Raw genomic sequence first — 25,854 nt, 5'->3', positions numbered from 1 at the left:
GGGTGATACAATTGATGAGATGTAAAAGTTGTTGACTGAAAAGACTTGATTTCATATTTCTCTTAATTGCTCAGCAATTAGAATGGGATTTATCTTAAACAAATCAAATTCACAGATTAATTTAAGTAGCCTTGCTAGCTTCTGCAGTGACAGGTCAAGTTATCTTTTTTCACAAAAGTAAAAGCAATTAACTATTTCCATATCTGTTGTGAAGAATTCATAAGGAGCCACAGCTGTCTTAACATATGTAACTAACTTTGTGGTACTTTTTTGTATCTACAGTCATAAATGTTTTGCCATGTAAGGCCCAAGTTTATGAGAGTAGTAGTTAATAGAATGGATGTTTATACATAATTTTAGAATTCAATTGAAGTGGTTTGCTTTTTTTTTCATGTATTTTGGCTGAATACAAAACATTTTCACCTCGATATACAATGGAGATAGCTGAATTTTGCAAATGGAAGAAATTACTGTCAAGTGTGAACTACAGTATGGTTCACAGTGCATATCAGCAAACATAGACATGCTATCATACAGTAAAATTTCATAGAATAAATAAATTATATCTAAAAAGTTTGGTTTTTACTTGTTTTGTATCTTCTCAGTTTTATGTTTATATATTATACTGTCACAGACTTCATCTTGCGTATGAATTGAAAATAATATTTTTATAGAAAGTTTAAATTGAGTCTTAAGATATGGATTTTCAAATAAAGTCTTCATAAAGTATGTATTGAAGTATATATCTTCGTATTTCACTGCAACTGTAAATATTTATTTGCAGCCCATCTCATTTTGAAGTGAGTCTGGGTGGCTTACAGTCTAAAAAACATAATCTTGAGATTGTGTCCATATTGTCCCCTAGTGGCATTATTTATCTAAGTCGCAAGTGATTTTTAAAACTATGTGGATGAATTCCTTGGAATTTACCTCTTTCCAAAATATATTAAAATTGTAAGCTCTCAAGGCATTAAAATCTACTTAGAAAAAATAGCAGTGCAATATTAGCAGTAATATTTTCAGCTATACTAATGCAAAATAGAGAAAATGATAATGTATCATTGATATATTTCAGAATTGGCTAAACAATATTTACAGAGTTCTCACTTTAATCTTTTAAGTGCTAGCTCAGTAGTTTTCTTCAAATTATATGCATTCTTATAAATAAGGAATTTTTATACCAAAGGCAAACTAGATAGCTTATGGGCTGATCCAGCAGGACTCATTCTGCTTTAGAATTCTGTTCCATAGAGTTGGGATTTACTTGAATGACTTCCCACTGTGGGATTATGATGAGTAATCCCTAATCCTGGATCCATTTTCTAGTTGCATATATTGTTGGAAGTATGTAGCTAGCTGTCCTTTGTGTTTGCCCTGGAAACCGGCTACATCCTGCAAAAGCTGAAGAAGCTTCTTGGATGAGAAGTGAAACATTTTCAAAGAAAAACCAGAAAGTCCAGTCGCCTCTTGAAAAAGCACCTTTCGGACAACCATGACCTGGATAATTGAGAATCTCCATAGACATTTAGTCCTTGCAAAAAGGTTTACAGATCCTTGAACATATATTCCCTTTGGAATAGGATGTTTGGAGTCTTTGTATTGCTACCCTCTAGTGGCCGTCATGCCTTATTGCAGTGACAGCAATAAAAGAGTGGGTGAGGCAAAAGAGGCAAGCAGAGAGAAATCAATGCACAGAGAAAGCGAGACTGGAAAGAAGAAGGGAGGAGTCGCTTCATCAGCCATTCTTGTCTTACAGGGACCCAGCTGTCACTGGGAAAAGGAGGAGGGAGGGAGAGAGAAAGAATTTTACTATTGTGTGAATCAAGAGGGAGGGGGCAGAACAGAGAGAGGAAAAAGAGAAAAGTGAGGAACGGCATTTGTTCTACCTGAGCTCGAGCTTTTTTGCAAGCTAGTGCTGCTTCTGAATTGGAAGATAGGAGCCGGCACTGCTGCTGCTGCAACAACAGCCACACATCATGTCTGGTTACCAGGGCAAGAAGAATATCCCCAGGATAACTGTAAGTGACTTAACCTCTCCTGTCTTCCGTTCTTGGTTTTGTTATGCATTCTTTTTATATTCGCTACGGTTTATGCCAGCAATATGGCCAGCTGCGTTGCTTCAGAGGTGCTAGAATGCGTTTTAGTAGGAATAAGGAGGTAGCTGGTCAGCATGCAGAAAAGGAAGGGAGTGTTTGCAGGAATGGCCCTTAAGTAAACAAATGGGGGATTTCTGTTAATCTGCGCAAGTGATGATTGTAAGGATTTCATTTTGTGTTCTGACATTATCGCTTAATAAAATGTAGGGTGCTTATGAAAAGCACTATTGTTTATTTGCAATACGGACTTAAATTGTTCTGATCAGCTAACACCCTCCCCCACTTCCTGTTGTCCAAAGTGTCTATAGCATAGGGAAGACGTTCTATTTACAAACTTATATAGGGGAAGTAGATGTTCAGTTTAAGATCCTATATTTTTGGGAGGAGTCGAGCTGGAGGTTAAGCCAAACGCTTGAGCCTTCCTCTCTTTATGTCATTTTATTTTTTGTCTTTTTCTCTCTCTCTCTCTTTTTTTTAAGAAGATGCTGTTATCTGCAAGCTGCCTGCGGCATTTTTTTTATTTCTTGTAAATTTTGGTGCGTCATGTGCTTTGACTACAAAAGAGGGAAAAAAGGAATTGATTCTTTTATAAAAAGAGAAGTCAGATTTATGAACTAATACAAGGAATGTTCATTTATAAATACAATGTTTGCTAACCTGGAAAAAATATTTGCTGTAAAGCATGGAAGAGAAGAGGAAGACTGAAATATTGCAGTATTTTGCATCTTTCTTGGCGTGTGCTCTGCAGATGCCTTTCCAGGAGATTCATACTCCACCCTGACTTATTGTTGATGCAATGAAACGCCTTGCACTGGGGGTACCCCCTTGGTTTTTAATAGGCCTGGTCTTTTTTGTTACTGGCTTCTGATACAAGGAGTGCAGCTGTACTTTGTCTCTAATGCATTTTAATGAAATCTTTTGTGGGATGGGATATGCATTGGGGGAATGGATGGATACTCCATCTTTGTAGCAAACAAAGGAAGCACAATGAAACACACACACACAAAACATACACTTGACTGAAAGCTTAACGTCTATATATAATTTCCCTGAAAATTGGTTAAAAGTCACCAATTTTCTGTTAATCGGGTGCCTTGTTTTTTTTTTAGTTTGAAAAGCATGATTATACAAGTTACAGATTTATTTTGTAGAGAGAGAAGCATGTTTTTCTCCCTGTGATCTTAAATTACTGAGTTACTGAATAAAATATGCCATTTTAGTTTGTTTGTTTGTTTATCCCATAAAAATAAGATTCTTCTAGAATCTATTGGGTCAGACTTGGGGTGGGTTTTGTTTGTTTATTTTAGCATGCAATAATATCGAGGATCCCCGTCCCTGGTTATTTCAAGAAAGCATAACATCTTCACTCACAGTTCTTCAAAGAATCGTTTTGAACATAATTGATTTATTACCATGATGTACCCACTATGGATCAATATTTTTGCTATTTAAATCAGTCTTATCTGCTGTTTTTCAGTTTGAGCAATCCAGAAACAAGACAAATGTAACCAAGCATAATACAAAGGACCAGCCTTGGGAAAGCGATGCATTTTCTTTCCCCTTAAGTCTTCAAGGTGTGATCCACATCCATTAGCTAAATTCCATGATGTTGTTTTCTTTTGTGCTGCTGCACCTGACTGCAGTACTTCTGCTTCTTTGATAATCTGTGCAGAGTTGCCACACCTACTTTGGTATTTGACATAGCCAACACTTTCTTTGAAATCCATTTTCACCAGGGTTTGGTTACCCATCTATTATCTAGAAATCATATTCTAGAACCCCTTTGTTATTGCCATAATGTGTCCTTTGCTTCAAAACAAGGAAAGTCTTGTGAATTTGGCCTTAGGATTTGTACTCTAACTGCAGTTATGTGTATAAAGCTTTGTGTGATGTTTAATGTTTGCCTACCTTTCTAGAAGAACTGAAGAGAAATAATTCTTGCTGAGAAAGTAATCCTAAAATTTTGAGGATGGATGGGTTAAATTACATCATTTGAAAAAAGATTTTGAGATGGCAAATAAAGAAAGAAACTAATTTTCTAGATCAAATATATGTATGCATTTATGCACAATTGGTGATAGGTATGTACAAAGGTTACACTATTGTGCAAATATTCCTTACTCAAAATACAATTCTAGTGGGAAGTGCTGAGAAGTTGTTTCTTTAGGAACACTGGGACCACTTTAAAGAAGGCTATTCCCTGCAGACCAAATGGTGTGTCTTCTGAGTAAAGTTCTCAAACCTCTCTGCACTTATTGCCATAAAGGAATATATTTTACAAAGAAGAAATAAATGCTGTGGATCAGGATTATATATAGGTACATGCGGATTGCTGCATAGATGATGCAGATTGAGAGCAATTCATATTCTCCTCATTATTTAATAGGCTGGCCATCAAGGATATATTACATGAAGCAAAGTCAAATTCCAGCTTGATTCTGGATCAGATAAATGTAGTAATTTATTCCTAAAATCATGAGTTCTTAACAGTCTAGAACATAACCCAAAATGTTGACGGAAATTATTTCAATGTTAAATGATTAAAATCAAGATAACTTCTCAGAAGAAGAAATGTTAAAAACAGTAGATTCTGTTGAAAGTCTCCAAAAAGTATAGGAAAGGAACTTGGGATTTTAATTCAACACATTATCTTGGATCTCAGTGTGTACTCTTTAAGTTATATAAAATTATTAAGAATTAATTTCTTAGATGGTATTATGCCTCCCTAAAAGCACATTATATTTTTTTCTAAATTGTGTTTGGGAATGTTAATCAAATTAGTACCATAGTGCTGTGTGGCAGTTGCCTCACTTAGTTACTGCTTTTGGCTTAAATGTTTTCAGGAAATTGGAAAAATATGTAACATACATTAATCTTTCTAATGTAACTTTATTGTATATTTTTATTCCTTTTATAACATAGTTTATATTTGAATTTTTGAAACTGTTATGGGTGTTGTCTCAAAATGGCTGCCTTTGACATGATAATTCACAAAATAGCCATTTCAGAAATTGGTGAATTATGGAAACCTAAAGACATGTTGAAATCATGGTTTGAACCACAGACCTTTACTTTAAACCCAGCAGGGTCCTAGTTCACAGAAGGCAAAAATATTTGCCTTTTTGGAGGGATTAATATCCTTCCTCTCCCCCACTGTATCTTCAGGTCCAGATCTAGAATGTGAGAGATGAAATCTAAATATAGCCTAAATAAAAGAACAAATCCAGAGACTTGAGATAAAAAATACAGGCACACCCTATTCTTTGTTTTCTATTTTCAATTCCACTGCTTTGTCTCTTTAGTTTGTCTGCTTTACAAACATACTTGCTTTATCTTTTTGAATTGTCTAAACAGTTTTGGAGGATACTTTCACTGTGATAATTGTTTACTACTTATCTACTTTGATGGTCATCTTTAGCTGGAAAAACAGGGTGGGTGTAGGAGATGATCAGATTAAGCCTGAGGGAGGAGTTAGGCGCATCATCAGTTTGGAATCCCTTAGTGCTCACAAGATATCTGATCCCAGCCTTCTTTGAATTCCGTTGATTTTTACATACCACCAACTTGCTTTGACTGTTAGTAGTTCAGATTTTTGTTTAGAGCAACATGGATAAACTGGTGCTCATTTGAACAATCCTGGTTCCTGTTTTATTGCACCTAATAGTAACACTTACCTCATCTCTTCTTCCATTGACATTTCATCTCATCTTTACCTATATTTCAAAGCTGAGATTACTTCATTTTCAGGGTGAACAGGAAAGGATAATGCAGAGATCCTGCTAGAGAAGGCCCTCAGAAGCACCATCTTACTGGAGCTTTAGACCAGGAGAGGCAACCCAGTGCATTTAATTGTTTTGAAATTAATTATCATTAACTCTAGTAGTTAAGATTCTGGACAAAGAATCAGGAAACCTGTTTTATAGACCTGCCTTAGGTATGGAAGTAGGGTGAAAGACTTAGAGCCAATCAATCCAAGGAAGAAGAGAATGGCAAACATCTTCTGGAAGTGTGGCCTAGAAAACTGCATGGACTTGCCCATGTAGTTACCATGAGGCAAGTCTGGCACTAACTGTTCCCCCCGCCTCCCCCCAAAAAGTAAAAATGGCTAGGGGTACATATTGTGGGATAGGCAAGAGCATTAATTGTCTAATCCTGCTTTAAGGGACCTATATAGTAGATATGAACACTTTGGAAAAACACTCCTTAGTTCAGACTATGGGCAGCATTTTGGCAGTGTTCACACCTGCCAGACTACAGAGCATGGTGCTAAACCACCTTGTGTACTGTGTACAACAGCAGTTGTTTCCTCCTAAAGTTGTCAGCTGTGGTGATTCTTACTGAGTAGAGGAAAAGCAACAACTCAAAAGAGAAATACTGTCATTGGGTTATCTTTCAGTAACAGTTTTAAAATGTTGACTTTCTTCCAACAAGTGTGCCTTGAGTAGTATAAACATGGAAAGTCCGGGGGTGGGGGGTGGAGGCTTTGACAAGGGTAAATCAGCTCTTTTCTCAACCTCAATATAGATACGTATCTAGTTATTTTTGAGTGTCAGTCTTATGACACATTAAATATTGCAGACATAGGGATTGAATATGGATAGGATATGTTCAATTTTATTTATTGGTTTGTTTACTTATTAGAAATGTAAGAGCTCAAATATGGTGTGCATAAGGACGTCTCTTTTTTCATTCAAATAAGAAAAGTAATTATGGAGAAGTAACAGTTAAGATGAGGTTCTACTGAACAGAAGCACTGCAGACGACTGCGTAGTATGCCAATCTTGCACATGCCCCATAAATCCAATCTTGTTTTCAAAAGCAGCTTCATGGATTGACATTGTGTACAAAATAGAATTCAGCAAATAAATTATTGGAACCATTTCTAAGAAACACGGAAAGCTGTTTTCATATTTTGTTTAGCATTGATCAAGGCACCAGGCTAAAAAGCAGGAGACTGAGTTTAAGTCCCGCCTTAGTCATGAAAGCCAGCTGAGTGACTTTGGGCCTCTCTTTCAGACCAACCAACACTTGTGAAGAAAATAAGAGAAGGAAGGCATGTTGCATATTTACAGTTATTTGCAAAAAATAATGGTAGGATACAAATAAATAAAAGAATGTTTATTTTAAACCGTAATTTCTGTCTTATATACAGTGATAGTGTTATCTGCTAAATTGAAAATTAATTTGGGCTTATTCCTCCTCCTGATTATGTGGAAATGCTGAAATCTTACACTTTACAAATCTATCTTATATCATCTCATCATATCATACCATGATTAAGTATAACTTATAGCGTGCATAATTTTTCCCTTAGCTCATACTTTATATAGAATTCAGATTATTTTTTAATCTTAATCTAGTTTTAGATAAAATGTTTTCTCTTTTTAAACATATTTACAATATCTTAGTATTTTTTAGCTGTTAGCCAACCCGAACTAAGCAGTGACATTCCCTGTTTACACTTGGATAGGAGACCTCAAGGGGATTTCAGAGATTTAGGCTAGGCTGGGAAATCAAATAATATTTTTTAAAAAAAAAAAAAGAATATCCCAGAAGAAGGCAATAAAAGCCACTGTTATGTTGTTGCCAAGAAAATTACTTGGATATGTCTATGAGTTTGATTCAAAGGAATTTGAATTGAAGAGAGGCATTTACTTCATCGTAAATTCAGGTTTAAACTATCTTAAGTAATTGAAATATTCTGAAATTACTTATTTTCATTAATCTGATCTGATTAATCTAAAAGTGGCCTGTATGGTCTACAATACATTATTTTTTAATAGAGATCAATTAAGCTATCTCTTAAGGAATTTGGCAGAAGTTTCTCTTTGCAAGTCTTTGTTTTTTTATCTTTGGACTGAAATCTTTTCTTTTTGAGTTCTGTTAATTTGCCCTAGCAAAACAATAAATTCAAATGCCTTAATTTGTTGCAATCTTACTTGTAGTGTCTAGATCGATCGTTTAGGTATTATTAAATTATTATTTTATATTGAGGTTTTAATTCTTAACCACTCAGATTTGCATATGAGATGGGCAGCCATATAATTTGATTTAAATAAATAACCTTCATATTAGGATACTTTATTTCTCACAATTACAGTCCTGTTTGTAAAGATTTAGAAGTGATGCATTGAACTGTTGTTGGCCTGTATGGTTTTAGAATCAAGGTATTTGAAAACAATACAGTAACACTAGTCATATTGTAAAATATGACTTACAATGCTAAATCATGAACATTATCTCACAACCTGTTGATATTGAACATAGTCTTTTCCCTTTCTCTAGGGAAAAAAATTGACTTACAATATGTTGTTACTTCTGTGTGGGAATTCACAAGCAATAAAGTTTTCTGTAACAATAGAAAATATCTCATTTTATATTGGGGATTTAGAAAGTTTAAGTCCTATTTAAATCAGTGGAAAGCACAAGAAGACTTGGGGGAGGCTGTGCTTTAATTATGTAGACTTCATGAATGAGATTATTATCTGTACTCTATAGATAGTATTTGTCTCAGGCTAATAATGGCTAATGATCCAAGCTGACATAGGGTTGGCAGGAAAACATGGTTGGGTGTGGGGAAGCTTAAATGAGTTTTGGTAGAATGAACAGTGTGTTTATTGTAATAGTCCAGAGGTTCTCAAGAAGCAAGCTAAAGTCCTTACTTTACTCAATCCTTTTCCTCTAAGTGATTTGGTTTCCTCTTCAGTTCCTCTTATATATGAATGTATTTAGGATGTTCCATTTTAAAATAGACAGGATGTCATTGTACATATCCTCTCTCTCTGCTTCACAGTTAATGTTTTGGATGAGTTTGATGCTGATTTGTTTTTTCTTATTCAATGAATAAATACATCTGATTTCACAACCAAGCTCTTTATGGTTATAATTGCAATATTTCAAAAATGGGAATGCTTTGTTCCTGATCTGGTACATACCATGCTTTCGAAATTATTAACAGTGATAAACTCACATTCACTTTTTAGAAAAAGAAACCTGAAAAATTCTTACTTATTTTAATACAGAAGGAAATGTACTCCGTAGCTTTTATTGCTGCTTCGTATTATTATCATTTACTCCTTTCTTGAAAGGGCAAAAAAGTTCAGATAGCTTTCCTCAAGGAAAAAGATAAGCTTATGATACAAAAGAGGAAGACGGACCTTCTTTGTTTTGTTACAAGCAGGAATAGAAAACAATCCAGGCTGGGTTGAACCGTCCTGGGTTTGTCCATGATTGGATGCTGTCTGTCATCATCATGATCATCCTAGCATTTTTTTCTTCAGATACGGGGTCCGTTTTTCAGGTCAACAAGCTCCATCTTGCATAATCAAGCACAGCACTTTGGTCCAAATGGGCATGGAAGGCCAAAGCAAGGATGGCAAGATACAATAAATGTGGGCATGAAAATCAACTTTAGTTTACCGGAACAGTTATTCTCTGTGCGTTGCGGGAGAGTCCAACCCCGCCCTGGGGTCTTTTTGGGTCCAGTGTCTGGGAGTACCTGGAGTGTGTCATGACATTACATCTTCAGCAGGACCACACCCTCATTAAAAAACTGAACTCAGTATGGAGTAGAAGGCGTGGCCAAAGAAATTTAACTCAGTCCTTGGACAGAAGTTAACCCATGCTTGGACTCTCCTGCAGCACATAGAGAACAACCGTTCAGGTAAGCCAACGTTCATTTTATGCCCACATTTATTGTATCTTACCATCCTTCCTTTGGCCTTCCATGTGGGCACTTGCCATCTATATTAAAGTGGAAGGTGATATAGGCAAAGATATGGAGTGATGCTTGTAGAACATGGCCGTACCACTGGAGGCTTTTCTCATGCATTTTCTTTGATATTGACACAATTCCCATTTTCTTCTGAACTGTGTGATTGCTGACATGGTCAGGGAGACAGACGCCTAACAACCAAGTTTGATGTAAGAAACTGTTGATCAATTTGGTTGCAACCAAAATAAAACCTGACTGGCTTGTTGCTGGAGCCTGATATCGGTTTCATCTGTGTTTAGCTCAGAGAGCAGTATCCAATGGCACAGCTAAGAAGAGCATACCTCACCATTGATTGGATGCTGTTAGTGGAGTAAATATAATAATAATTCAGAAAATACGTTAAAAATTCAGTTTTATGAGCAATTCAGATTATGCATAAATCTGACCTTCCCAAAACTTACATTTTGTTTATAAAACAAACAATACAGTGGTTTTTAGCCAAAACAACCCCCTGACCTTCTGGAAGTTCTGCTGAACCATTCTCAAGTGTCAAGTAGCAGAAACAAAACCCAGAGTACCTTCATTTTCCTAGATTTTTACTGAAATAAAGCCCACAAATATAAGTAGTCCTCAACTTAAGACCACAATTGAGCCCAGAATTTTGATTATAACTCACTGTGGTCATTAAGCGACATCCACATGGTTGCCTCACTCAATTACCACCCAACTCTCCACATTGCGGTTGTTAAGTAACTGAAGAGGTGCCTCAGGGTAAGGGAGTCTTGGGAGGCCCAGTGCCTACCGGCATGTGGAAACTTGCTATGGGTCAAAAGGCCTCTCCCAGGTAGCCCAGGACCTCCTCCTTGCCCCCTCCCCCCAAATCCTGATAGTTCTGGTCTTTTCTGTGCCTCACCATTACTCCCGAAATGCCTGGTGAGACTTCCGGGCATGGCAAAGTAAAGAGAAAGCCATTATGGAGGAAAGAGAGGATGCCTACATGCCATTGGGCCTAGCTAGCTAAATCTTCCAGCCCCTGGCAGATTTCTACACACCAGTGTACCTAACTGGCCAAAGTCTCCTGGCCCACAGTCAGGAAGGGGAAATTGCTACACTCCTATGATATAAGAGTGGATGCCCTGTCAAGCACCAAATTTTGTTCACTTGGGTGCTACAACTTCAGAAAGTTGGAACTTTGGGCAAGGATTGTAAGTCCCTTTGTTTAATGCCATTGTAATTTCAAATGGTCACTGAATGAATGGTCATAGGTCAAGAACTGCATTAGAGGGAGAATAGGGAAAAGCTGGTGCATACCATCCACTTTTCCTCAGTAGCTTCCAACATGGTGTATCCCTTCAGTCTATCCAGCCCTAATCTTCCCAATACCTTCCCTTCCTTCTCCTGTCAACGATTGCTACAATAGTTGATATGCAATATATATGAATGCCTTTGCTGCATTTCCTTCCATCCCTTTCTTGCCTCCCCTTAGCTGATTTTTCATTCATGGCATAACCCACTGGATAATCCAACATCTGATTTTACCAGTGCCTTCCTTTCCTTGCCTCCCCATGGCTATCCCCAATAACATTTATTGTATCTTCCATTGGCCTAGCCTGCTCTTCCTCCTTTTTTATAACTGGATACCTATACAACTTCCTTTCTTGGAGACTATCTGCCCATCTAGTAAAATTTGGCAAGTTTGTCTTGTCCTGGAATCCCATCAGTGAAGTAACATAATATTGAAGGAGCCCAGAAAGATTCCCTGCCTGTAGCTGTGTCAATCTTTGGAATAATGTAATCCGGAGTAAAAGAGGCATAAACATAGCCATCAATAATAAAACTTTAATACACTGATATCAAGGAAACAATAGTACAAAACAACAAGGACTAAATGGGATCACAAGTCTTTATGCCATATGTAAATCAAGGTCTTCAAGGCTCTCCTAAAAGGCAATAGTGCCAGGGCTATGCAGACTCAGTATTCCAAAGACTGGTGCAGCTACAGACAAGGGACCTCTCTGGGTCCTTCAAGATGGCATTCCCTCACTGATGAAATCCAGCGCATACTTTCCAAATCTCACTAGATGTGCAGAAACATCCAAGAAAGAAAGTTGTTTAAGTATCTAGGTTTTAAAGAGAGCTTGAGTATAGATGCACATTGAAGTGCATTGGTAACCAGCATCACTTGTGAAGGCAAATGACACATGGACAAAACAATATCCACATGAAACTTTTTGCACAACTGCATTATGAATAAACTGAAGTTCCTGAAAGTCTTTAAGAGCAACCCCATATAGAGCACATATAAGAGGTGATTCAGGTTTGAGTGACTATGAAAATGGCCATAATTGATATAAACGGCACATGAAATGTATTTGTAGCTGCTATTTGCTGATTGATCAAAAACCAGAAATCCAGGAGCCCTCCTTCTCTCCCCCCCCACCCCAATGCACACAGGTTTCACCTGGGATAGTGCAGTCCCACTGAAAATTTATTGGGAGATCTCTGAAAATAGGTGTATCACCACTGAATCTTCTCTTTCTTACGGATGAGCCTTTTCTTACCTATCCACACCCCTCCAGATCCAAACTTCATAACATTTTCACTGTTTTCTTGAGTGTAATTTCCATAAATTAAAAACCAGGCTATAGCATAATGTGGTTCTTAAGAATGACAGAATGTTGGATACACCAAAGCAGTTGCTATGTGTAATATTCCTATTTTAACTAGGCTGATGCATCTCAGGCTCTTTTAGGATAGACCTTTTCATTACCACCTAGTGGGTTTTCCCCAACCCCAGCTTCTCTGGAGAATGAATATTTGTAGTCATCAAGTTTGTTCAAATCTTTTTTGGATGGTTTGGGGGGGGGGGATGTTCCTCTTCAGATTTTTTCCCTTCTTTGTACAAACCAAAGCATGATAGATCTCTAGTTTATTACCCAACAATTCAGCCCTGAGTTTACAATAGTATATAAATGACAGATTAGTAGAAGGCTTTACATCTTAAATTGCCTACAAATTACAGGTAACAACCTTAATTGCTTTCTAACTATAAATTCTGAATGACTTTTGATATTTCAAATAGAAAAAACACAATCATTTAACTTTCATTAGCAAATTCAGGTTGGTTATTTTCACACTGAAATAAATTGGCTTTTCTAACACACAGTCATTTTGGCTTTTCAATGTAATCGCTGAAGTTCTGCAGTGCACACAGCATTCCTTGTAAGGAGGTCCTACATTATTTACCTTGGCATTAACGCACTCCGAAATTTGCATGATATTGACATGAACAAGGAATCTTTGACTTACATAGAACTAAAATAACATTTCCAAGAAATGGGAATTGATTGACATTTCAACTTTTTGTGGCATGTAATAAAAACAGTGGTTTGTTATCATTTAGTTATGTTATTACTTACAAATGATGTCTTGTGTATCTTTTCAAAATATTCATGAAATATTTTCAAGTGATTGGTAGATTTATAGGCACATTAGTCAAATCCTGTACTACTTTTAGATATACAAAGCAACGTCTTATAGCAATACCCCCCCCCCCCAACCTCCGGGCCATGGGCTAGTATTGGACTCCGGACTGCCAGTAACCAGGCCATGCAAGTGAACAAAACCCCATCTGCACATACACAAGATCCAGGCAGTGTGCAAAAACCATGCTCCGTGGAAAATACACACTCCATGGAATTTGTTCCTGATGCCCAAAAGGTCAGGCGCCTCTGTTTTATAGCATATTTTTCTGAGGAGAATTTCATTCAAATATACTATTTCACATACTTGGGGCCTTATAATTTAATCATATATGTTTATTCAGAAATAAGCTGTATTTATAGCAATCAGCAAACTGATTAGAAAGTGAAGCATTTAAGAAAATATACTACAAAAATACTTAAACCAGGCTGAATAGAGCAGTTGGAATATGTTTGTGGTGTTAAGCTGAGTACATGTACTCTGCGCCTCCAAAATATCCACACTTTAATATAGAATGCATATTTAGTAAAGATAGAACAACCTTCCATCATTTTGTGATAACTAACCAACTAAAGACAAATTAAAACTTTTCTGAATAAACAGATCATTAGTTTAGCATTGTTCTGCCATAAACCTACCAATAGTTTGAGATGCAGAGGCTTATCCTGGTTGTTCTGTGGTAATCATCTTTTTAACTTCTCAAATCTGAGCTCCTCCTTCAGTCTAAGTATGCATTTGGGAACCGGTACATTATATTCTTTGCTATATATAGTGCTGCTGTTGTGGCATTAGATAAGATTGTGACTCAGTGGTGAGATTATTGCCAAATGAATACCAATAAGTCTGCTGCAAAGGATTTAATGTGTATCAGTTGTTCAGATTTTTGCTTCTGTAACACATTCTCTGAAGCTGATTAACTTTTTAAAATGTGGGGGTAATATAATGACACATCATTCAAAAAGAATGTTGTTAGAAAATAATTAACAGGAATTTTCAGTCGGAACACAATGAGACACATTGTTCATAAACAGCAGTGAGAATACTTCAGACAGACAAAAGAAAGTGGAAGGGAAGTTTGTAACCCAATGTCCCATATTGAGTATAGAAAGAATATGGGAGGATTTTTCAAAGTATATTTATCATTAATTTCTTAATTAATATATGCATACCAAAACCATAATATATCAGAAGTAATAAATCTTATGACATCTTGCATCTAGACAGGTAGTAGACAAAGGAATTTACAATGCTCAAAACCATGTGTGAGCAGCCTTTATGCATATTTTTCAGGGTTTATGCTATGCTGATGGAAGTCTTCTGTCCATAAAATAAGTCATTTTTCTTTTCTAGAAATTGTTCTCTTGTTAATCTTTTTTCTCAGAGTTTCATGTTATGTTTTAAACCTCTCAATGCCATGTGTAAACTATAAATGAAGTTAATTTAAATGTCTCAAAAGTTTTGTTTTGACTGTAAGCAACGCAAAATGAAAAACCTCTTAAAAGAAATGAATGGCTGGAATTTCTAAGGGCAGTATGGTTGACTTTTGCTACATTTTACTACATTTGTCATCCCAAATCCACTATAGGATGAGCTGAAGTTCCTTTTTAAAATTATCCTTTCTGAAAACCTAGAAAATCAAGTTTGGCATGGTTTAATTCAGCTCAATATTTGAATTTTGTATTTCTCCCTCTCTTCCTTCTGGAGAGGGATAGATTGATAGAAAATGACATGCACTTTAATTGTATAATTACTACACATATATTCTTTGTTTTTCTTTCATGCAGAGTGACCGTCTTCTTATTAAAGGAGGAAGAATAGTCAATGATGATCATTCTTTTCATGCTGACATTTACATGGAGGATGGTCTTATAAAGTAAGTATAAAGTTTCCAAAGCTTATTAAAAAAACAATTGAAGAGAGAAATTCAGCAGTCTTTTGTTACCAGCTTCTGTTTGGGTTTTGTCTGAACATCCTACATCATCTACTGTTACTTCATACTTACTGGATTTAAACTCTCATATATTGAAGTATTCTTTGGTGAAGTGAACAGGGGCAAGTTTAATTTATGTCAGGATTATGACTTGTCATTCCATTATAAAGTGAAGGGGAATTTTTAAGTAAGGCTACAATATCTGATGTTTTTTAATCTGACTGCTGTCTATGTTTGCCAAGTCATAATAATCATTTATACTGATTAAAAGCTGTGGGTTTTTTTCTGATCTATAAATATATGTACTTGGGATTAAATCCCAATATCATTATGGAATGTTTTACATCTGAAGTCTTATCATGTTTTTATGTAATTTATAAACTGCTGGTTTATTTAAAAAACATGTATATTGTTGTACCATGAGCAATATACCTTGTAATTTATAAATAATTTTTCAGTGCATCAAATATTGACATATTTGCCATCTAGTATTTAAAATATTCTTAAATGTTACCTTGGAAGTAAAAATTAGCATTTGAAAGTGGAGTTCATTGTGAACTGAAAATCAAAGTTGCTAATGGCATAATGTATTGGAGCATTTAAAAAAAAAAACCAGAATGGTCATAGAATTTCAGTTGAAGCAATTTCATCTAAACCGTATCTTCAAAAATTGGCTTCTATTGTAATACAGGTTTCTTACACTAATTGAATTATTTGAAAAAACTCTTTAAAAGTAGCCTCATGTAAAATATAAGTCCATATTAAGAAATAATTTAATCTACCAAAATTCTATCATTTAAAACATACAAATTATAGTTAGTTTTGATATATTTTCAGCAAAATTCTTTGTTTCACAGAAAAACAAATTACAAAAAGGAAAATTGTATTTTTATTGCAAGATAGCATAGGGAATGCTGTTGTAGAAAATAGTGCATACTAATGTAAAGCAATACATATGCAGAATTATTGAATTTACTATCCTAATATTTAGTTGAAGATCATTAACCCTATAGAGAATTTTAGTAAAGTAATATTGTACTTGGATTGAGGATATTATAATTCATATCCCTACTCAGCTTTGAATGAATTGATTCTCCCTCTTTGTTTCACTTCACCTCACATCGAATATAAAGAAGGATTATGCAAATTAAATAGTCTATAGTAGCTTTTTCTCTGTATTGAGAAGTATTATGCTACTTGATATTGGACAGATCGTACACGAGTTATGACAGCAATCAGGATCAGAATTTCTGTTGCAAGTAATAAAAGCATAAAGCACAATCACAAAGTCACAAATCATAATCATGTGATTGCAGGGGTGCTGGGATAGCTGGAACAGCTAGAATCACCTTTCGGTCAGCGCTACTGTAACTTCAACAGTCACTGTTTGAATTGTCATTAACTGAGGACTACCTGTAAAGAAATAAGAATAAGGGACTAGAAACTCACTGCAGTCTTGGTCATGAGTTTCAGAAACTATAGCTTGCTGTTTGAGGTAGTATGCTGAGTGAGATTAACACTGTTTTGAGAGGCCACAGAAATTATTTAATTAGTTCAAGTATGATTGTATAATTTGTTGTATTATTTATTTCAATAGCAAAAAGGTGTTGAATTTTGAAGCAAGGAATTCTTATATTAGGCAACTTTCTAGAAAATGTAATATGCATATTTTAAAAATATTTTTCATAGTGATTTTATCTATATTTGATTATGACAGTTTTGCTATGTGGAGCCTTTATCAATTCAGCTTATTTAATGAAATTTCATTGTGATTACCTGGGGCCCAATAAAAGCACTAGGGCTTATATTTTGGTGGTGTCTTATTTTTTTTCTATGTATGGGAGGTCCACTTCTTCTGCTTGTTTGCAGTGGGGTAGGAGGCCATGTGATGCCCCCACTGAGAAGCGGGGGGATGGAGCTGCCCCAAGCCCCCACTTAATTCAGGGTCCCCACAGCTAGGCCACCCACACCCCAACATTTGCCTCACTTTACGACAGCAGCCATTGGCCCACTTCTGCTTCCTTGCAGTCGCAACAGCGGGAGGTCGAGTGACGTGCCACGGCCACAAGGTGAGGTGAGCAGGTGATATGTGCATCACACACCAGCCTATCTCGGGGCCCCCGCAGCAGGCCATCCGTGCCCCGACACTTGCTTTGCCTCATAGCCACTGCATCAACACACCACTCAACCTCATGCTCCATTGCAGCCACAAGCAAGCAGAAGTGGGCCAGTGGCAGTGTGGGCTCCTGCTGCACATGGCTGCAAGGCAGGTGTCAGGATGTGGTTGGCCTGGCTGCGGGGGCCTTGAGGTAAGCTGGTGTGAGGCATATGGGGCAGCTAAACCTCCCCAGCACAACCTCATGGCTATGAGAAACCAGATGCAATGGGCAGGCAGCAGAGCAGGTTCTTAAGTAGGGCTTATATTAGGTGCACATGTAAAAACATGCTAGGGCTTGATATGGCTTATTCTCCATAGTTGGTGGAGATAGCATCCAGGAATGGGTTAACTCCGTCTTATCCAGTCAGACTGAGTCTGCAATCTTGAATGACATGCTGCCTCTAGTAGCTTCTCCCAGCTTTTAGACTCAGTCTGTCCTAGGACAAGACATGTTAAAATTCTCTCCTCTAGATTTTATTCCTACAACCAATATTTTTCTTCAAACTTTCGAGGCTTGCTCCCTTTCTTTACATCAGGTTGAGCAGCCTCTGGTCTTCAGCCCTTGCGTGCTGAAGGCCACATGGCCGCAGTTTGGATTCAGCCGGACCAGGGCAGCGACCATGAGGTCACTCCAGAACGCTGACCCTCGGACCGCAGGATTGACGGAGCAGTCCCAATGAGGCTCGGGGGCAAGGCGCACTATTTTCCACTCCATGGCCACAGCTCAAGCCTCCAACAACAGTGGTGGCCTTTTGTCTTCTCCAGCAATGACAGGTGCCATTTAAAAAGGCTGCAAAGATGAGGTGGCACCATTTTATGACTTCAGCAGCCACTTCTCGACGGACAGCCAGGTGAGAGCTTAAGCCCCTTTTGACAAGCCACTTAGTGGCTCCCTGCTTCTATCTTCGCCCCAGGAACTCCGCAATTAAAGGTACCAGTAACTTGGGAGTAAATTCCCTGCCTCGTGGTGTTCTCATCATGGCGGACCCCATTTTGGAGCCAGTTGCCACAACTAGCGAAGGCCCTCAGCCCTCCCCTCCTCCTGATGGGTCCATCACATGAACCTCTGGATTGAGGCCTGCCAGGAAGCGGGCTGCCCCCTCATTACGGTCCAGAGGGCATTCCAAAAAGGCCTCCAAAACCACAGAAAAGGCAGAAAGCTGGCACCAGAGAGCCCTGGACCGTGAATTTGCCAAGGCCCAGAGGGAAGCAGCCAGGAGGGCATCAGACCAACACTCCGTGGAGCAGGTCAGTCCACACCCCTTTGAGGAGCTGCCCATCATCTGTGACAGTCCCCAGCAGGCTGAGATGTCTCCTGACAGAGGAGGATCTTTCCCTCTCAAACACTGAGGAGGGTGGGGAATTTCTAGGCTCTCCAGCATCCAGGCACCCGGCCTCTAGACATATCAGCCCCATCTCTGCAGCCTCCCTCAGGTCTGTGCCCCCTACAACCTGCAGAGTCACAGCCAACCAATATGGCAGCCATCATTACGAAGGCTATTAAGCAGGGAATTGCTTTGCGCTTGCAACAAAGGGCCTCTCTCCATTCTTCAGATAGAGCCAGCCCTAGAGAAACTAGGGAGTCCAGGGGTTTCTTAAACTGCTCTCACCCTCCTCCCTCAAGGTCTCTTGATCAGACTTTCTTATCAGGCGCAGGGACTCAGACCTATCAGGACAAAGGCCTAACCGCTGACCAACTTAACTTTGTTGGACTCTTTCAGCCCTCCTTATTTAGATCCCTACTATTCAAAGCTAAGAAGGTGGCCAATATGGGATCTACCTGCCCAGGATGCTCCTTCAGGGTCAGTGGATTTAGCTAACCCTCTCTTTTACAAACCTGTGGTAGAAAAGGAGGTGTCCCTTCTCCCAACTTGTTCGAAGTCCATGGTATCCTCAGGGACTACCAGGCATCTCCTCTAATTCAGACAGTGGCAGACAGATGCCAGGAGTAAGTGGAGGCTGGCTTCCACCCCCTTTTCAGAGGACCGACTCTTTGGAGTTCCCTTGGAACCCCTGCTGGTCAAATATAGGGACAAACATAAGATCTTGCCCTCCCTTTAAAGGTGGCATGAGACTCGCTCTTTCCCTTATTACCGTCATTCACCCTTTTGAGGGACAGATGGGGGATTCAGCCTCCCCCGCCCACAACATCAGACACCCTTCAGATAGGGTCAGCAGCAGGACAAAGCTAGAAGCGGTCAACGATTCTCATCCAAGAAATCCTTCAGAGGTGCGGGAGGTCGTTGCTTCCAGTGACAAAAGTGACTGCCTGGAGAACCTTTCCATCAAGGGCTGATTAGCCTTCTTTGCCAACCGATGGGAGGAGATAATAACAGATGCCTGGTCAGGGAGACAGTGAAATGTGTCCTCTCCTAGAGGAGTTTCTCTCCTACCCCTCCCCGAAGTTTTTCATAAGATGTCACGTGTCTCGGGATCATGACAAGAGGCTCCTTATGGACAGGCCATCCAGCATCTACTGGAGATCCTAGCGATCTAGCCTGTTCCATAGGGGCAGCAAGGACAAGGATTCTACTCTCTCCTGTTCATCATCCCAAAGTCCTCAGGAGGCTGGAGGGCAATTCTCAATCTAAAATGCCTGAATATCACATTGTTTACTGGCGGTTCAAGATGCATTCCCTCCTGACCATCCTAGAGGGCATCTGGAGGGCGATTACCTCACATCCATGGATCTCACAGGTTTACCTCCACGTTCCCATCCTCCCGGCTCACAGGCAGTTTTTTCATTTCTTCTATGACAGGAGGCATTTTCAATACAGGGCCCTCCCCTTTGGCCTCTCATCATCCCCCAGGGTGTTCATTAAGCTGTTAGCAGTAGCGGCCCATCTCTGGGCCAGACTGTGAGAATCCACTGCTATCAGGACGATATCCTGCTGCAATCCACATGAGCTGTCCAAGCGAACAGGGACCTAGGTGCTACCCTTCAGGCCCTTCAAGATCAGGGGTTTTCCATAAACCTCAAAAAAAGTCATCTCTCCCCCACGATGAGGCTTCTTCATCTAGGGGCACTTATAAATACCACAGAGGGCATAGTATACCTGTCCCCAGAGTGACAGGTCAGTCTTTGGGACCTGCCGTACACTGTGAAGGTTTCGCAATCGTCCCATGGGCTCAGCTGCACAGCAGATGCCTCCAGTGGTTCTTCCTTCCGCATCAAAGGGCCCGCAGGAGCTGTTCATTAATCACAATGCAGGTAACCAGGTCTCGGGGGGGGGTGGGGGGTGTCCCAACCATCTCCAAAGGCTTGCTGTTCAAGAAATCGGACCACCTGACATTGATGACGGATGCCAGTCTTTTTGGCTGGGCAGCTCATTTACAATCGATGGTTCAGGGCCAGTGGTCCAAATTGGCCCTGCGCCACAGCATCAATTGGCTAGTCTGGCTGGCCCTCATTCATTTCAGGGACTTTGTTGCCAACACATACATCCTGGTCCTCATGGACAAAACAGCCACAAAGGTCCACATCAAAAGCCAAGGGAGGGACTCATTCCAGATCCCTCAATTGGCTAGTCTGGCTGGCCCTCATTCATTTCAGGGACTTTGTTGCAAACACATACATCCTGGTCCTCATGGACAAAACGGCCACAAAGGTCCACATCAAAAGCCAAGGGAGCGACACGTTCCAGATCCCTCATGCAGGGGTCTGAGTTGCGGGGCCTTTGGGCAGAGACTCATCTCCTGTGCATACAGGCAGAACACATCTCGGGGGTATCCAATGTTCAAGTGGACTGATACTTCCAAACTTTTGCCCTGACTCATCACCTCGAAAGACGGTGACATACCCTTGATGTCAGAAGACTCTTTGAATCTATACCAAAAGGACAGCGTCGATACATCATTCAGAGACCATGTTCGTATCCTTTCAGCCAGCCAGAATGGGCAGCAAAGCTTCTCCTTCTACTCTGGGTTGCTGAATACGAGCTTGTATATTGAAAGCCTACAAACTTCAATCTGTTCCGCCACCAAGAAATATCACGGCTCACTCCACCAGGAATGTGGCCGCTTCAGCGGCGTGTGCAGCACAGGCCTCACTGGAAGATGTCTGTAGGGCGGTTACCTGGGCTGCTCCGTCCTATTTATCTGTCATTACAGGTTGGATAGTTATGCATCAACGGATGCTGCTTTCAGCTGGCGAGTCTTACAACCAGTTCACATGGACCAATGGACTATGGTCCTGATGACCCACCTGTGAGGACAGCACAGGCTTTGGTATGTCCCATTCCTGGATGCTATCTCCACCAACTATGGAGAATGGATGTTGGTCTTACCTGAGATGCCCGTTCTCAGGACGGTGGAGAGAGCATCCAGCCCCACCCAGTTAGGTGTCCAGTCCTCGGTCCCAGAAGAGTTTTTTCTTCACCATCACATGTTTGTCTGCCGCAACGCCTTCGTCAAAATCTGGGAGGAGCTACTAGAGGAGGCATGACATTCAAGATTGCATACTCAGTCCAATTGGATAACAGAGTTAATCCATTCCTGGATGTTATCTCCACTTCCCTGAGAACAGGTGTCTCAGTTAAGACCAACACCCATTTTCTGGGAAACAGGGTATTATTTTGTTGTAGGAAATTGCTTCTGTGTACACTGTTGTATGTTGTGCTATTATCCCAAGACTTTTCAGTGTGGTGGATTGGCTCTAAATGAAGTTTGTTTAGCGTCCTCCTATTTATGAAAAGCAGAGTTTTGCCAGTTCTCCCTCCCTCTTTAGACTTCAATAGTACTTGCAACCCGGTCTTCTAAACACACTTGCAAGGGATGTAGAGAAATGCAAAGAAGGGAAGAATCTGAAAGTGAGGAAGAGCACTTACCAGAGTGCAGGATTTTATGTTTGAAGCTCTCAGTGGCCCTTAGGCATAGCCCTGTCTTGCTAGGTATACTTGGGGATTGTTGCTATTCCTTTCCCCATCAATAAGAGGGGGAAGCCACATTTGGACCCAACCAGTTTTCATGGCTAAGGTGGGACTTGAACTCACTGACTCCCACTCTCTAGCCTAGTGGTTAAGACACTAGGCTAGAGTGTGGGAGTCAGTGAGTTCAAGTCCCACCTTAGCCATGAAAGCTGGTTGGGTAATCTTGAGCTAGTCACAGTCTCTCAGCCCATGCCACCTCACTTTTGTTACTGTGGGGAAAATAGAACTAAGCTGTGTTGGGTATATTTGCTGCCTTGAGTTATTTGTAATAATAAAGGCAGATACAAGCAAATAAATAAAATAAGGGAAAACAATATAGAAAAAAATGATGAATTAAGAGGTAAACCGACGGCAGTTGCAGTATTAAAAATTGCTTACTGTTTTTCTCCATAAGATGAAACGAAACATTGAATACCTGTATTTTTAATGTTTTTGAAAATCCACTGGTAAGTTTTATTCACATAGCTACTTGAGCTTGAAGACAGAAAGCACAGATTCAAAAACATTATCTTTCAAAAGCTAATTATAATTCAGATTCTAGAAAAACTGAAATTAAATCAGAAAAACATCAACTGCCAACAGGCTTTAACTCATATCAGTTCCATAGTTCAAATCTTTTTCCCACCTGTTTGCTGAAACAGACTGACAACCAGTGGCTTCTCAAAGGGAGAAGCAATTGGCATTTGTATTGCTTTTATAATGCATGTCAAGACATATATCTGACTTAGTCCTTCTAACCTTCTTGAAGGTTACTTACCTTACTTACTTATCTGCTTTCACAACTTTGCAGTTTACGGAGATCCGAAGCAAACTATTCCATAATGTTTTTCCCTGTTGCTTTTCCATGGGACATAAGAAGCATAAGAAAAGCTTTGTATCTACTGATTTTGTTGAGTCTCAACATAACATATAACATTATTGTTGCGATATACAGAACACCTCTGATAAAAATATAGTTTATATATTTATTTAATAAAGTACATTTTTTTTCTTGAAGAGACACACATTGTTTGCAGAATAAAGCATGAATAAAATACCTTTGAGCTTCTACAAAGTAATAATTTTATGTATTTATTCATTCATTCATTGCTTTAGCAAACAAATGTATAAAGCTGTCCATCTCAGATCAGGGATTCTGGGCGATTGTACGATTATTAAATAAAATCATGACCGGCATTTAAAAATAAAAAAGTTAACATTAAAAAGCAAAAAAATAATTAAACGTGAAATATATACAACCCATCCATCCCCGGCAAAGAGAAAATGAAAATATTTCCTCAATTATGGAACCATCTAGACCAGTCACTGGTTCCCTGGGACCCCCAGGCCTGATGACATAATAAAATATTGAAGGACTTCCAAGGCCATCCAAGAGGGATGAAGCTAATTTAATTTTGATGGGGAGGATGTTCGATAGGATGAGCACAGGGTCATGAAGGCCCACCCTCTGAGACCCTCCAAATGTAGGTCCCTGGCAGCTAGTCCAAAGCACGCCTTCTCTGCCAGAACTAACAGGATGCCAGTAAAGGAGAATATTTGTGGCTCAGAATTGAAGAGTGCACCAAGGATTCCTAATGAGATGGGCTGATATAATCAGGGAGAGGTGGGATTCAGATAACCTGTTTCCAAAATTGAATCTCTATCAAGAAACTTAAAAGTTCATTGTTTTAACGTTACCAGTATTAGATTTTTATTTCTGTTAATGGAGTCATGGATATGTTTTATATTTTGAATTTTTTATGTTTTTGTAAGCTGCCTTGTGAGTTTACACAAACAGTTGGGGTGTGCATTTAATAATAAATTAAAAATAAATATTTGAATGATACAAACTGATGCAAATAATAAATACCCGAGAAAACGATGCTTAAATCCTATGGAGGGTTTTCATTTTTCATTATAAATGGATGTGCCTATTCTAACTATTTTGATTTTTTTTTTCAATCAGGCAAATTGGTGACAACTTAATAGTTCCTGGAGGAGTGAAGATTATAGAAGCCAATGGGAGGATGGTTATCCCTGGTGGAATTGATGTCCACACTCACTTGCAGATGCCCTACAAAGGAATGACAGCTGTGGATGACTTCTTCCAGGGGACAAAGGCAGCCCTGGCGGGTGGGACTACCATGATCAGTAAGTGCAAGGAGGGTTTTTCTATCCATTTTCAACGTTGTTAAATAGTACTCCTGTTTTATTATTAGTAGTATGCAAGCTAAATTTCTGGCATATAATATGCACCTGTAACGCTTTTTAGGATCTTGTGCACTTTCTCCATGGGAAAGAATTTTCTGAAAACTACTTTAGAAGACTAGGAACTGGACATTATCTTCAGTTGTTAGAATATTCAGTCATCTATGTGGCCATCCTTTAGAATAAACTGTGGCTTCCCCCCCATATATTTTACATAATACATTGTAATATATACTTTATATATATAATGTATGTGTGTATGTATGTATATGCACAACGTAATGACTAGATTTAGTACCATTTATATAGGAAGCTGCAACTGTTTCACCAAAATGCATCATCTCTGTATAAGCTCTCAGAATTTTCATATGCAGTTTTACAATTGGCTTACTTGCAAGTGCTGCAGTTTTCATGTTATTTTGATTAAATATTTTAAAAAAGTATTATTGTATACTTCAAGGATACTCCTATTGATAGAATCAATTTTTCATACCTAAAATCTTCAGCTTATCTGCAAGTATAAAGTTCATTCAGAGAAATGGAAGACAAGTGGAATGTACAATACAAATGCTATAGAATGCTTAGTCTTTCTGAGATGTTTGGTATCCTCATCTCCTCCATATGTTTTATGACCTGAATTTCTAGGTTGGAAAAAACTGATTTGGAATACTTGAATTTTTGTGCTTGAAAAGTGAGAGATTTGCATATTTTGGTTAAAATCTATAAGGAAAACCTTAAATAGTTCAGAATAGCTAATAAATGTTTCTGCCCATGCCTAGATTTCAGCTGCTATAGTCCTTAACAAATAGTAAATGCCTGCAGAAAGAAATAGGCTCTTGGCCAAATATGTCTCAGAACAAACAGAGCAAACTAAAATGGAAGATAAATTCTTGACTCACACTTTAAATCATTTTAACACCATTGAAGTCTAGTCCACAGTTTAGCCTTTTTGCTGAAGTCTTTGGATTTACTGCATTTAAAAAAATCAGGATAAATTTCAATTATAAACAGTTAATGCAATAGTTTCCTTCTTGGTTTGCCATTTCTAATGCTTGTTGAAGGTGTTTGCCATATGAAAAGTTTGAAATGAAAAGTGAAGATTACACCAATTACAGCAAAAAGTGTTTAGATTGCATTTTATGAAGCTACACATACTTTTTTAAATGGGTAATTGTAGAGGATAGAGAGGCTGGAATCTCAACAAAAATGTACTAGAAGCATCTAGAATATTTCTAATATTAAATTAGGGCCTTATTTTTTTTAATCCCTGTTCAACAAATTCATTTTATGTGAGAGATTACAAGGAATAAGATATATTGTTGGCTCATTTGCTGCATAAAAGCTAATAAATATGAAAA

The 25,854-nt window shown here is 38.7% G+C and overlaps 1 protein-coding gene across 2 annotated transcripts in view; it reads left to right on the top strand.

Annotated features, from left to right (window-relative positions):
- The window catches only part of DPYSL3 (dihydropyrimidinase like 3), a 71,795-nt gene that overhangs the window by 26,391 nt on the left and 19,550 nt on the right, over window positions 1-25,854 (top strand). The window contains exons 1-3 of one of the 2 annotated variants that reach the window (XM_014053699.2): window positions 1,693-2,018; window positions 15,078-15,166; window positions 24,255-24,439. In XM_014053699.2, coding sequence (XP_013909174.1) covers window positions 1,977-2,018; window positions 15,078-15,166; window positions 24,255-24,439 — 316 coding nt within the window. In that variant the 5' untranslated portion in view covers window positions 1,693-1,976. Of the gene's footprint in view, window positions 1-1,692; window positions 2,019-15,077; window positions 15,167-24,254; window positions 24,440-25,854 lie in introns of those variants that run through there. The other variant, XM_014053698.2, reaches the window with a different exon arrangement.

The sequence above is a fragment of the Thamnophis sirtalis genome, unplaced genomic scaffold (assembly GCF_051295495.1).
Source record: "Thamnophis sirtalis isolate CommonGarterSnake01/CBP01778 unplaced genomic scaffold, rThaSir2_p1.2 scaffold_3, whole genome shotgun sequence".
NCBI classification, from domain to species: Eukaryota; Metazoa; Chordata; class Lepidosauria; order Squamata; family Natricidae; genus Thamnophis; species Thamnophis sirtalis.
The sequence above is the reverse complement of the archived record's forward strand: the minus strand, read 5'-3'. Positions and strand labels throughout refer to the sequence as shown.